A 13,670-nucleotide genomic window follows, 5' to 3' on the forward strand; every position below is an offset into this window, starting at 1 on the left:
GTATATATATATATATACATATATATATATGTATGTATATGTATATATCATGTGTAAACTGAAATATATGGAGAAGTCAACATGTCTCTTTCTAACTTTTCTATTAACAATGAACTAAGGAGCGGTTCGAAAGATACAATATCGTATATAGAATCGTTACACCTCTATGAAAGCTCTAAACAATAGTTCTCTTTCTTTAAGATTCGATAAACGCTTGTTATCTATAGATCATGCCAAGAAAGAATGGATAGCCATTACATACCTCGAGTTGCCAATACGATCCAACAAGGAACTCGTCGTAACTAGTACATCAATCCTATAACAAAGGAATACATATATGAACTTAGATGACACTAGTATATCACATATATCAAACGATAAATCGATTCTAAAATGAAATGGACATCATTTCCCATATTTTTTAATCACTACAACTTAACCAGCAGCCTACAACAACAACAACAACCTCATTTAAGTCCCCTCGAATTCAAATCATCAACATTCAAGGATATACATCAAAACGACCCAATATACGCTTCGTATACACTACTTTATACACTTCCTTATTCCAACTTCAAGAGGAATAAAAATAAATAACAACACAATAACAACATCATCTACTATCCATATACAGGAAAACTACCTTCATATCAGAACAAAAAAAGTTCTAAGACAGCCCATAAGATCAACACAAGTTTTAGCACAACTTGAGTTCTTCTTCCACAAATTCAACATTGAACAAGTTGTATAAAGACCAAAAAACCTCAAGAACATGTTGGAGTAATGAAATTTTACCTTAACAAACTAGAACCTGCTAGTTATGCTCCAAACATTAAAGCCTCAAGCAACTATGACAACTACGAGAGGTAGAGTAATTAGAACTCGAGGGTTTCGGAGGAGAATAAAAGAGGGAACTTAATTTACACTTACCTTATGTTGTTGGTCATGTTTTCCTCTTCCAAACACATTTTCCCAAGGTTAAAGTTGCTGGAAACGTTGGTGTCCAAAGAAGTACTCAAAGTTTTAGTAAAATTTCCCATAGTGGAAGAAAGAACCATCTAAAATGCAAAAGATGTTGTATACGTATCTTGTTGGGTTGTATCTATTAATTTGCATACAATATCAATGTGACCACTCTTAAATCAAAGTGGGGACCACCTTAATTATTACACTCAACGGTGCAATTTTATTCTAAAGGAAACAAGCATTTTCATCCGTGTGTATAGCCATATATATTAGTCACCTCCCTTACTTCATAAAATGAGTCCACGTGGAAAGGGGTTCTTTTAATACTTATCTAATGTAATGTTTACTTAATTCCATAATTGCATGCTTGTTCCCCACTTGATCAATAATTAATTCTTGATCTCAATTTAGTTAAATATTAATCCCTTTTAACACACTTCATATACTCATTATCACAATCATGTGATATATCACTAGTTGTAGCCTCCTTTGGCATACACAATGTATTGTTTTGGGACTTTATCCTTTTATACATCGAGATCTTGATCTGCATACTTGTATATGACCTTATTCTTGTGGGTTGGGTTATTTTTGTTCGTGTTGGGCTATCCAATTCCTGGTCCAAAAATACGTGTCATTATAGCCTGGACCGCATTTCATCCCAAAAATGTCAAACTTTTACAAAACATATTCTCTTTGATTTTTTTAACCTCTAACCCTTCCAAGATGTACTTAAACATAGTTTTAAACACTTATAAACTTAAGTATATCCTCGCTCTCCAAGATTTCATCGATTAACTAACGACGAAACTTAATGTAGGAAACTACGGGATGTAACAACTTCCACTAGAAAATGGACATCGTTTGAAGCAAACCACCAGGTCTCTGGTGCTCATACTTTACTTGCTGGCAATTCAAACACTGAGCGATGAAATATGCAGCATCTCTCCTCATCCTGCCCTACCAGTAGTGCTGTCTCAAATCCCGATACATCTTGGTCGCACCCAGATGAATAGAATACCTGGAAATATGAGCCTCCTCTAATATCAAACGAATCAGACCACCCACACGAGGAACATACACATGTCCCTTGATCCTCAAGACCCCCTCATCATTAAGCACGACCTTCCTGACCTTTCCACTCAACACCTTATCATGAATCTTACATAACTTAGCATTATCGAACTGCTATGCCCTAATCCACTCTAAGAGAGACGACCTCATCTCAACACATGATAAAACCCTTACCAGATCCGAAATATTGAGTCGCACAAGACTGTTAGCCAGAGTATGAACCTCCATGGCTAAAGGACGCTCCGAAGCAATCAACTAAGATAAACTGTCCATACTCACTGCCTTTCGCATCAATGCACCAGCTACCACATTAGATTTTCCTGGATGGTATAGAATGGTGATATCACAATCCTTAAGTAGCTCCATCCATCTATGTTGTCTAGAATTGAGATCCCTCCCTGTAGACTGCGGTGATCGGGGAATACCTCACAATGGACCCCATACAAATAATGCCTCCAAATCTTCAAAGCGAAGATTGCCACTACCAACTCCAAATCATGAGTAGGGTAGTTTTTCTCATGAATCTTCAATTACCTAGAATCATAAGTAATAACTTTTCCTTCTTGCATCAACATGGCACCCAAATCAACACGCGACTGTCACGACCCGACTCGGGGCCGCGACAAGCACCCGGTGCTAGCCCACCCGGGCACCCTCTTAGCTTACTCTTATGCTTACATCTAGGTGAGCCACATAATTTTACATGCATTTCCATTCATTCGTCAACTAGTCCCATTTGGACAACAACACATTTATATCATCATAGGCATCTATGCCACATCAATGTACATGGGCCAACGTGGCCGACAAAATGATATACAAAACATAGGCCGACAAGGCCAAACACATCTACCCACACACACACATGTCTACGAGCCTCTAAGAGTAAAACATATCACATTAGCGGGACAGGACCCCGCTATGCCCATAATTATATACACAAAAGAATGAGTACCCAAAAGATATGGCTCCGAAGGAAATGGAGCTCTCTATGTAATCTCCGAATAGGCAGCTATGGATCAAGTCTGTCTCCCTGTGCACCTGTGGGCATGACGCAGCGTCCACAAACAAAAGGACGTCAGTACGAAGAATGTACTGAGTATGTAAAGCATGAGCAACATCAGTAAATAAGCATCATGAACAACATATGAAATAGCATAGGAGGGGGAGACAATAATATCATCGTCATAGCGCTTACCTGCCTTTCGTAGGACTTTCCATTTTTCATACGTATTTGTACACCTACATCATCATCCGTATTCCATAATAGTAATCGTACCATACTTGTGCTCATATTCGTATACCTGTCCTTATTCGTATTCTTATACATAGTCTTATCACATTCATATTCATATTATATACATAGTCATTTCATATACATGGCATTTACATAGCATACCCGACCTCATAGGATCGGTGTTTCATACATACTTGGCCAACTAAGGCTCAAGGTTACTCATACCTGGCCCTACCAAGGCTTCAGGGTTATCCGTACCATCTGCAGAGGTGTGCGCGCGTTTCGTAATCATATACATACTTTATACATATTCATATACATATATCCTACCCGGCATTATAAGCTCGGGGTGTCATTATAGCCCTTCATAGGCACATGTAAGTATAATAGCCCGTAGGCACCTTTAGCATCATTATTATTATCATCGTCATCACTATCCTCATCATTTTCGCTACGTCTATATCTTATGCTTACTCGTCATATGGGGTGCGTAGTACAATCGTAGCACATATCGAGGATCGTGAGCTTATGAGCTCGGAGTGTCAATCGTTTGAATACAACATACTCATATAGAGGATTTAAGAGTTTGGCCAAGGAACCATGCCTTATGAAAGAAGGGTTAGCCTTACAAACCTTTTCGTCGGACTATTCTACACTTGCACGCTTCCTTCCAATGCTAGCGTCTATACCTTCATTAATATCATAACGATGGCCATTAGTCATTCACATTATCCACATTATCTAGATTCCTTAATTTGCCTCTAATTCACCCATATTCATGGTCATAACATCCAACTTCGTCCATTCGTCTAAAGTGTCTAGTTCATGATCTTAGTACCATTTATAATGCATTCATATCACAACACGACAACATTCATGATTCAATTCAAATTATTCCTCAAAATGTCACTATTCATCATTCATGACCTACTTGACCATATTTCCTACAATCCATGTATTTCAACTCTTCAATACCTTAAACATCATGTAAAAATCATGAATCTTACCTTAGAAGTTGTAGAACAAGCTTTGGTTAATAATAATCCACTTTGAGCAAAACCCTAGTTTTTCTCCATTTGGATTTCTTGACCTAGATGATCTTTGATGATGTTCTTACTCTTGATTCACCTTGTTTTATGTTGTTGATCCTCAAATATCCTTGAAAACTTGTATAATAAATGTAGAGAGAGATTTTAGAGAGAAGTGGTGTAATGTTGTAATGAAATAAAACAAGTGTTGGTCCCTTTATTTAATGACTTGCAAAATCTGTGCTGAGGTGAACAATGGTCGTCCATCATGGTTTACAGTCCGTATTCCATTTTACGGACCGTCCCTCGTGGTCGTCTTTAACCATAACAGAACCAGAAAACTCAGGCTGCCAACATGGTGATTTACGACCATGGTTTACGGGCCGTAAATCACTTTACGGTCCGTCCTCCTGGTCGTATTTTACCACTTCTCAACTGGGCAGAAAGTTGAAACCTTGCATGGCAATTTACGACTGCCAATTTACGGACCGTATATCAATTTATGGTCCGTATTTTGCACTTTACGACCACTGGGCAGATTTCAAATCTGCAACTTTTCATATTTCTTAGACTTCTCATTTTAATCACCCACGTCCATGCACATGCATTGCTCACCTTATATCTCATCTTAATTTAGCCAACTTTCTCATCTCACATCGGATACCTTCGAAATCTCGCTTAAGGTCATCAAACGTCGTTTCTTGCTCATGGACATCATGCACTCATACTTATCACTAGTTCGTTCACTTACGTACCAACGGAAAATTTTTCCGAGGTGTAACAGCGACACATCACAATACATGGAGAAATCCTTACCCTCCACGTGTAATGCCAAAATTGGGACTGTAGTCAATAAGGCCTTGAGCTTTTGGCAACTCTTCACAAGCATTGGACCACTGGAAAGATACCTCCTTTTGAGTCAATCGAGCAAGGTGAGGGCAATCGAAGCAAACCTGTTCACAAACCGATGGTAGTAACCAGCCAAACCCACGATGCTACAAATCTCAATCACTAAAGTGGGCCTCGCCCAATCCCTAATAGCCTCAATCTTCTTGGGATCAACTACAATACCATTCTTACACACCACATAGCACAAGAATGCCACAGAATCATGCCAGAACTCACACTTGGAAAATTTGGCATTAAGTTACTTTTGTTTCAACAACCTAAGAACAATTCTCAAATGACACTCATGATCTTCCTTGCTCTTTGAGTACACTAAAATATCATCGATCAAGACTATGATGAAGGAATCTAGCTATGGCTTGAAAATGCCATTCATCCAATTCGTGAAAGCTGCTGGGGCATTTGTATGTCCAAAACACATAACAAGGAACTCGTAATGACCATAATGAGTCTTAAAGGCCGCCTTCGAAATGTCCTCAGCCCGAAGCTTCAGCTGGTGAAGCTTGACCTCAAATAAATCTTGGAGAACACAAAAGCACCCTGAAGCTGGTCGAACAAGTCATTAATGTAAGGAATCAATAAATACATAAGTCTCACTATATATATAGATAGTTAGTAGTAAAGAGTGCGGAAGGCAGTAGATACCCCCAGGGTCTAGTCTGAATAATACAAGAGCATCTATAGAGAAAAATACAATTTGGAAGTACTAATACATGATATCTATGTCTCTAGAATAAAAGTAAGACACGTAATAAGAAAGTCTTCAAGGTTTGCGGACGCTAAGCTCACCCTGGAAAGTCGAGTGGAAGCTAAAGAGTCGCTCAGCCACGGGTCAAAGAAGTAGATCAGACCTGGTACTCTGCATTCATAAAAGAATGCAGCAAGTGCAGGTCAGTACAAACAACAGTACTGGTAGGCATCATCGGCCGATTAAGTATAGTTAACACAATTCAGAAGATAAAGCAGATAAACAAGGAATCTAGCAAGTAAAGACAATATAATCACAACCAGATATCCATCATTGCCTACGTAAAGCATCTAAACCCAAATCTGTCAAGTCCAAATGTATCCGATCCGATCCAATCACCACAATAGAATCATCACGATGCATCATCCCAGCAGAGTCATCACAATCCAATCATCACAACATCTCAATCAAGTCATATTGCAATCCAGTGCAATAATGGTATGAATGCGATGCCATGCTATGCAAATGAGGTGTACACATGTACTCCGGACGAATATATCGACGTCTCGGTAGCACAACCCAGCGTGACTCGTGAAGTCTAAGTGCCACCCATCCCGAATCTTTGCCCAACAGACAGACCGAATCCTGGATAATTTCTCATAGGGGGAGTCTGAGTGGCACCACCCTGGGGGACCCGCGAAGTCCATGCACTAAAAATAATTTTGGGATAACATCGGAATCGGCCATGCAACAATGATGCCGGACTAGATCATCGGACATCGACCATCTTACAGTCACTCAAGTAAATGAGTTTTTCAAATATCAATTTTACATAATCAACAATTTCGAAATTGAACCTCGGACATCGGCCTTCTCACAATGACTCAAGTAAAATAGTTCATCAATTATCAGTTTCATATAATCAACGATTCCGGAATAGATCTTCGGACATCGGCCTTTTTACAATCACTCAAGTCAAAAAGTTTATCAGACACCAGTTTCGCTCAATCAACGATACCGGATTAGCACCAGGTATTCGCCATGCTTGAATATGAGAGAATGCGTGCAATGTATATGTAAATCGATCAAGTTCAATATCACAAGTATCGCAACGAGGTACGCCAACACGTATCACATCACAATACCAACAGTGGGTATGCCAACATATATCAATAAGTCAAGTACCAACAGTGGGTACGCCAACAATCTAACCAAGTACAAATACCAACCATGGGTATGTCAATTCTATCCAAATCAAGACAACAAGACAGAAGTTGATAATTACCAACTACACATGGCATCAAGCCAACACAATTGAACAATCAAGCACACATAACGGGGTAGCTAGTCCCAACACACATCAGGACCCAACCTAAGGCAATATTCATCCCGACTTCATACTTGAAGGTTCACATGTTATCTTTGACCTTATAATGTAAATATGTGATTTACTATACAAAGTCTTATTAAAGGTAAACCATAACCTAGCTGGACTGCCGAACCGCAACACCAACAAGTCACTCTTTTGCCTTACCATTCCTCTGAAGCTCAGAACCAAAGTAGTCTAAACATAATCGAAATCTATAATAGAAATCATGAAGAATGATACTAATATTGCTATGATATCAACTAGGTCTCTTTTAACCCTAGAAATTAGGGAAACAGGCCCACAAGGGTAAAACGGGAAATTCGAAGGCAAAATACCAGATTAAGTACTAGGCAATCATAATCCCACCCTTAATTGCTGATTTAGCTCAATAATTAGCCTAGATTCTAATTTCATGTAAAATTCCCAAATTGGGTATAAACCCTAAATCTCCAAATTCGAAATTTAATGTTAAAAGTGGAAAATCTATGATTAATTAGCCTAGATTAGTCAATGTCTAATAATACATCACCAATTTATTCATTTATAATCCTAGAAACAATATTCTTCCAAACCCTTTTTCAGCTCTTACCACCTTGGGTTCATTAAGGGAGAAGGGGGAATCTTGACATGATTATGGTTTAAAGGAAGAACGAAGAAGTGAGTAGGAATTACCTCCAAGATTTTCCTCCAAATATCCTTAAGAGCAGTTTCTTCAAGCTCAAATATCGAAATGGGGCAAAATGAGGGTCTAGGGCTTTTTAACACTTCATTAATATTATTAACTGCCCGTCACCCGCTGAAGCGGTACCTGGACCGCCCCAGCGGCGCCGCTCCAGCGACAACCTGGCCGCTTCGGCGGCAATGACTAAAAGTCATTAACCGCTCCAGCAGCAGGGCTACCGCTCCAGCGGTGCTGCTGCATCGGTCTGGTGCCGTTAAAGAGGGCACCAAACACCAGAAACTTAACTCAAGATTTTCTTTCGTTCCGATTTTCTGACTAATTCCCAAGGCCATCTGCTCAAATACCAGATGCATAGTCCCACATAAAAATGTGCTATGAATGCGCCTGTGGCCTCAGAATTCTCAATTGAGGTCTTGTTAACCGAGCCAACCCACGATGCCTTAATTCCAAATTTCCATCCCAAGTCCCGAAATGCACCCAAGTGCATTGGGAACCGAACCAAATATGCACACAAGTGCGAAACAACCATCCGGACCTCTCGGAATCGATGAAACTTCGAAAAAGGTTCACTTGCCTAAAAGTCAACGTTAGATCAACCATTTTTCACTTTAAGCCTATATTTTCACCAAAGTTGCCCACATCAGCGGTCCCCTCGGCTCAAAAGCGAGCTAATCAATGCTAGGGAACGGGTGAAAACGCCTAAACATCAGATATCAATTAAACCGTTGCTCGTCCTCGAGCAAAGAAAAGAAAGGAAGTAGGGAAATGCCTGAATCAGTGAATAACTGGGGATAATGGCTTCGCATATCAGACTTAGTCTACCAAGTAGCCTCTTCTACAGGGCGGTGCTTCCATTGCACCTTCACAGAAGCAATCTCCTTTGACCTCAACTTCCGAACCTGCCTATCCAAGATCGTGATAGGCTCCTCCTCATAAGTAAAATTCTCATCAAGCAATATAGAATCCCATCGGACAATGTAGGTACCGTTGGCATGGTATTTCTTCAGCATCAAAACATGAAAGACCGGATGAACTCCCGCCAAGCCTGGCGATAATGCTAACTCATAAGCTACATTGCCGATACAATCCACAATATCAAATAGACCAATGTACCTGGGGCTCAATTTGCCCCTCTTACCAAACCTCATAACACCCTTCGTCGGTGAAACTTTCAATGGAACTTGGTCACCAATAGCAAACTTCAAATCCCGAACTTTTCGGTCAGCATACATCTTTTGCAGACTCTGAGCTGCCACAAGCCTGACCTGAATAACTCTCACTCTATCAAGGGACTCTCTCAATATATCCGTGCTCCCAGGTCGAGCCTCGAACCCATCGAACCAACCAATTAGAGATCTACACCTCATACCATATAAGGCCTCAAAAAGCGCCATATCAATACTCGAATGCTAACTGTTGTTGTATGCATACTGTCACACCCTAACCTTATTAGGGTGTGATGGGTACCCGACCCCATATTCGGAGCCGAGCGAACCCTCAGACTCTGATTACATACATACTTTTTTCAGATTTTCAAATCAAATCACATGAAACATACAGTAAGGCTTTCAGAAACTTTCTTTCTATCGTTCAAAAATCAAACAAAATCTGTAGACATATGGAATCATTAACATATCACAAAATATCACATCGGCTGATGAAGCCGCTTACAAACTGATGTTTGGTACCCACGACTCTGTCTGCAAAGTCTCTAACACAAATCAGAAATCACAACTTATGTACGCTTTGACTCGGCAACGCTCCATAGGGAAGTGGAGCTCGCCAGTCCCGCTGAAACACCTCCTAGTAAAGTCTTCTGCTCATCTGGGTGTACCTGCGTGGCATGAAACGCAGCCCCCGAAGAAAGGGGGTCAGTGCGGAATATGTACTGAGTATGTAAAGCATGGAATAAAATGAACATAATCACAAGCGGCACAAATAATACAGAAGATTAGTACAGGAGTAAGTGCGATATGCAAATTAATAAAAAAAACTTACTGGAAACACAGACCATGCATGCCAAGAACGGTATCCGGTCCCTTGCGGGACCAGGGGAAAACGTGACGCCACCCTGCCTTTAGCACCACACACATCTAACTCCAGAGGTTTTGCTCCATAATCTCCGTGACAAATCATAATATCATATCATAATAACATATCACATGTGGCTCGGCGAACCATAACACATCATAACACCATAACACATCTAACTTCGGAATACATATATGGCACCCGACCCTAAAACGGGGAACCGGCGACCCATACGCACGATACATAGCGGCCCGGGACTCGGCGAAGGAAATCATGACATATGCACGAGCAGAGTAGTGAGAAACTAAATGCACCTAAATCAAGACTCGATGGAATAATCGAGCGTGCTATCAGGATATTCGTAGCAGATTACTCATAACATAATACTTATATCAGAATACTTATATCAGAATGCTTATGTCAGAATACTTATATCAGAGTACTTATATCAGAATACTTATGTCAGAATACTTATATCAGAGTACTTATGTCATTACTCAATCGTATAACAACTCGATCATATCAGACAGACTTATATCAGAAGTGAATCAGAATCATAGGCAGACTCAGGAACATATTAAATAGATCTTCAGAAATCATAGAGACATATCAAAAAGGGTGAACACGAATCGTGAACCAACTCGGAATCACAGAATAGAGTAACCTCAAGATGTATACCATATCATACCTTATTTGGCTCCAGGACATGCCAAAAGAATGAAAGGGTAAGCCTTACATACCTGTTCCACGTCCTGTTCGCTATGCTTATTTTTCCAAGCTTGCTAGTCTACATACAAAAGAATTCACATAATCATTAAATCCATTGTCATTCACTTGTCTTAACTTCTCAAATAAATTCACTTATATTCTGCCGAAATTTCGGCAGCATCTCCCCTGTAAATATACCATCCCTGAGAATCTAACTCGGCTAATTTATCAATACAATCCGAGAATTCAACTCGGCCAAACCAACAACAATGCCAACAATTATTCTAGGAACACTACAATGCCTCCCGAACCTCTCCAACTTCAATAAAAACAGTGGCAACATATTTTCTCTTGTTCTAGATTCATAAACCATATCAACAACCATACATTAACAACATTATTCGTACAATGTAAGAATTAAAGCTAATGTCACATTAACTTCTTCAATATTCCGATAACGATTACAACTTTATTTTAAGCCATCAAACCTTCATTTTTCTTCATGAAATTCACAATACAACAACTAAAATATTAAATGGAATCCATTCACTACAACTTGCCAAATCTCCCATCATTCGACCACAACAACTACATGCATATTGTCATGAGTTTTTCATCTGTTTCTATACATTACATTTCAACAACAACAACAACCAACATGCTACACAAAATGAATCCACCCTTCTTACCCATCACAACACACACTCACACAGCCAACATGGCACCTACACGGCCCAACATCAACTTACATGATTTCATGTTTTTCATTCACTTCTACATGCTACAACATGTACCAAGCATTCATAACACATAAAAGAAGATTAATTCTTACCTTTTCCCTTCAAGTTTCCTCTTGGTTGAGGTTATGAATTTGTGCAAATGAATGATGTTCTTGTTCCAACAATTCTCCCATGTTGTAGAGAACCTTCCAATTACTTGAAATGCAAGAAGAAAATAATTTTTGGTGATCAATTTCCATGGCTTCCATTTTTCTTTCTTTCCATGGTGGCCGAACATGGTCCCTTTTTCTTTCTTCTTTCTTTCTTCTCTTGAAGTTTTATGAATTTGTGAGGGGATATTATGTCTTATAATTTTTCTCCTCCACTTATCTATATTTATAAATAAGTCCCTCAAGAAAGAATATGGTCACATGGCCCTATTTTTTTTTCTCCAAGGTTCTAGAACTTATGGAGAAATATGACCAATATACATCTTATATTCACAATTCATCTAGGTGGGCAAAGGCCCACCTTAAGTGAACGGCCACCATGGTTCATTTTCTCAAGCCCAATTTTTTTCTCAAGCCCACTTTGTTTCATAACCAATTTTTATAAATCATGAAAAACTGTTTTCCTAATTCCCGAATTTGCCCTTAGCCTTCCTCAATATCTCCGCATCAATATTTTCATAGACAACTTGTGTGCTAAACAAGATCAAGAACATAACCTTGTTCTTAACTTCCCGCAATTATCTTAAATTATCCGAATGTGCAAAAATGCGGGATATAACATCCTCCCCCCCCCCCCCTTTTAGAACATTCGTCCTCAAATGTTCAAATGACCTCGTGGGGTGTCATAATATTTCAGGAGGGTCCTTTTTATAGTCGTCCTTCCTTCATGCTTGTTTCTTTGCTTTCACCCTATTTCCTTTATAATCGAACTCTCCGACCTCCACATAGGTTCGCTTTCCGCGTCATGGGTTTCCTAACCCACTGTACCAAGTTAGTATCCTTGTCCTTCCCGGATCACCTCTTCTCTGTTACTGTTTCGTCATAGTACCTTAACAAGAGCCACGCATTTGGCACGCATTCTTCACTTAATGATTCAATATGACCACAGGTTGTTCCTTACTCTTATTTTATTTATAGTGTTGCAGTCTTGGTCATCATGCTATCGATATCCATCGGCTTTTGGTGTTCTCCTTCCCTCGCTCCCCATTTCTTTATATCTTTGTCACTATTTCCTCTTTAATTTTTCATTCCATATATTTATCCAAAACGTAAAAAAGAATGAAATACATAGTAAAGCTTTCAGAAACTTTCTTTTCATCGTGCTCAAATCAAGTAGGATCTGTAATCATAGCACATAATGACACGTCGGCTGATGGAGCCGCTTACAAAACTGGCATCCTATACCCACGACTCCGTCTGCAAAGTCTCTAACTCCGAACAAGACATCATAGCATAATACTCTGACCCGGCAACACTCCAGGGGCAAATGGAGCTTGCCAACTCCACTGGAACATCCTCTATAATGGCTTCTATTCATCTGGGTGTAGCTGCGTGGCATGAAACGCATCCCCCGAAGAAAGGGGGTCAGTACGGAATATGTACTGAGCATGTAAGGCATGGAATACAGAAAAGAGGATCATAACAGAAATAGAGATTTACCAGAATCAAGTATGACTTTTAAAAAACATCAAAGCACTTGCCTTTTGAAATGAAAATCATGTATGTCATCATCATAAACCATATATCATACAACGTGCCCCGGCCCTCTAGTGAGGGACGCGGTGAGTAAATTCATGCATGTCATCACCATATATCATGTATGCATATAACGTGCCCCGGCCCTCTGTTGAGGGACGCGGTGAATAAAATCATATATGTCAATGTCATGTACCATGTATGTATGTAACATGCCCCGGCCCCCTATTGCGGGACGCGGTGAATAGAGTCATCATATGCCATCCTGGCCACCGCCCCGTCATCATATCACCATGTCATCATATCATACATAACGTGCCCCGGCCCGCAAGTGAGAGGGACGCGGTGAACAATGCAGTGGAGTACGCACGAGAACATACCCTGGCCCGAGACGCAGTGGAGGACATATTGAGGCATGCACGAGCAGAGTAGTGAGAAACTATATACACACAAACCAATTTTCTTTCAAGACTCAAAAGATAAGTACACAAACCGACATTCGAGGATCGTAAACACGTTCCAGGTCAATCCGAGTTAGTATGAGAAAGTTATGGAC

The 13,670-nt window shown here is 39.9% G+C and overlaps 1 protein-coding gene across 1 annotated transcript; it reads right to left on the bottom strand.

The window, feature by feature from the left end:
• Window positions 1-5,117: 5,117 nt before the first annotated feature.
• Window positions 5,118-9,182, bottom strand: LOC132639376 (uncharacterized). Its single transcript, XM_060355826.1, has 3 exons — window positions 9,064-9,182; window positions 6,001-6,070; window positions 5,118-5,258 (listed from the first exon to the last, which is right to left on the bottom strand). Exons 1-3 carry the CDS (start codon window positions 9,180-9,182, stop codon window positions 5,118-5,120), a joined length of 330 nt encoding a protein of 109 aa, XP_060211809.1.
• Window positions 9,183-13,670: the final 4,488 nt, after the last annotated feature.

Source organism: Lycium barbarum, chromosome 5 (genome assembly GCF_019175385.1).
Source record: "Lycium barbarum isolate Lr01 chromosome 5, ASM1917538v2, whole genome shotgun sequence".
Lineage (NCBI taxonomy): Eukaryota > Viridiplantae > Streptophyta > Magnoliopsida > Solanales > Solanaceae > Lycium > Lycium barbarum.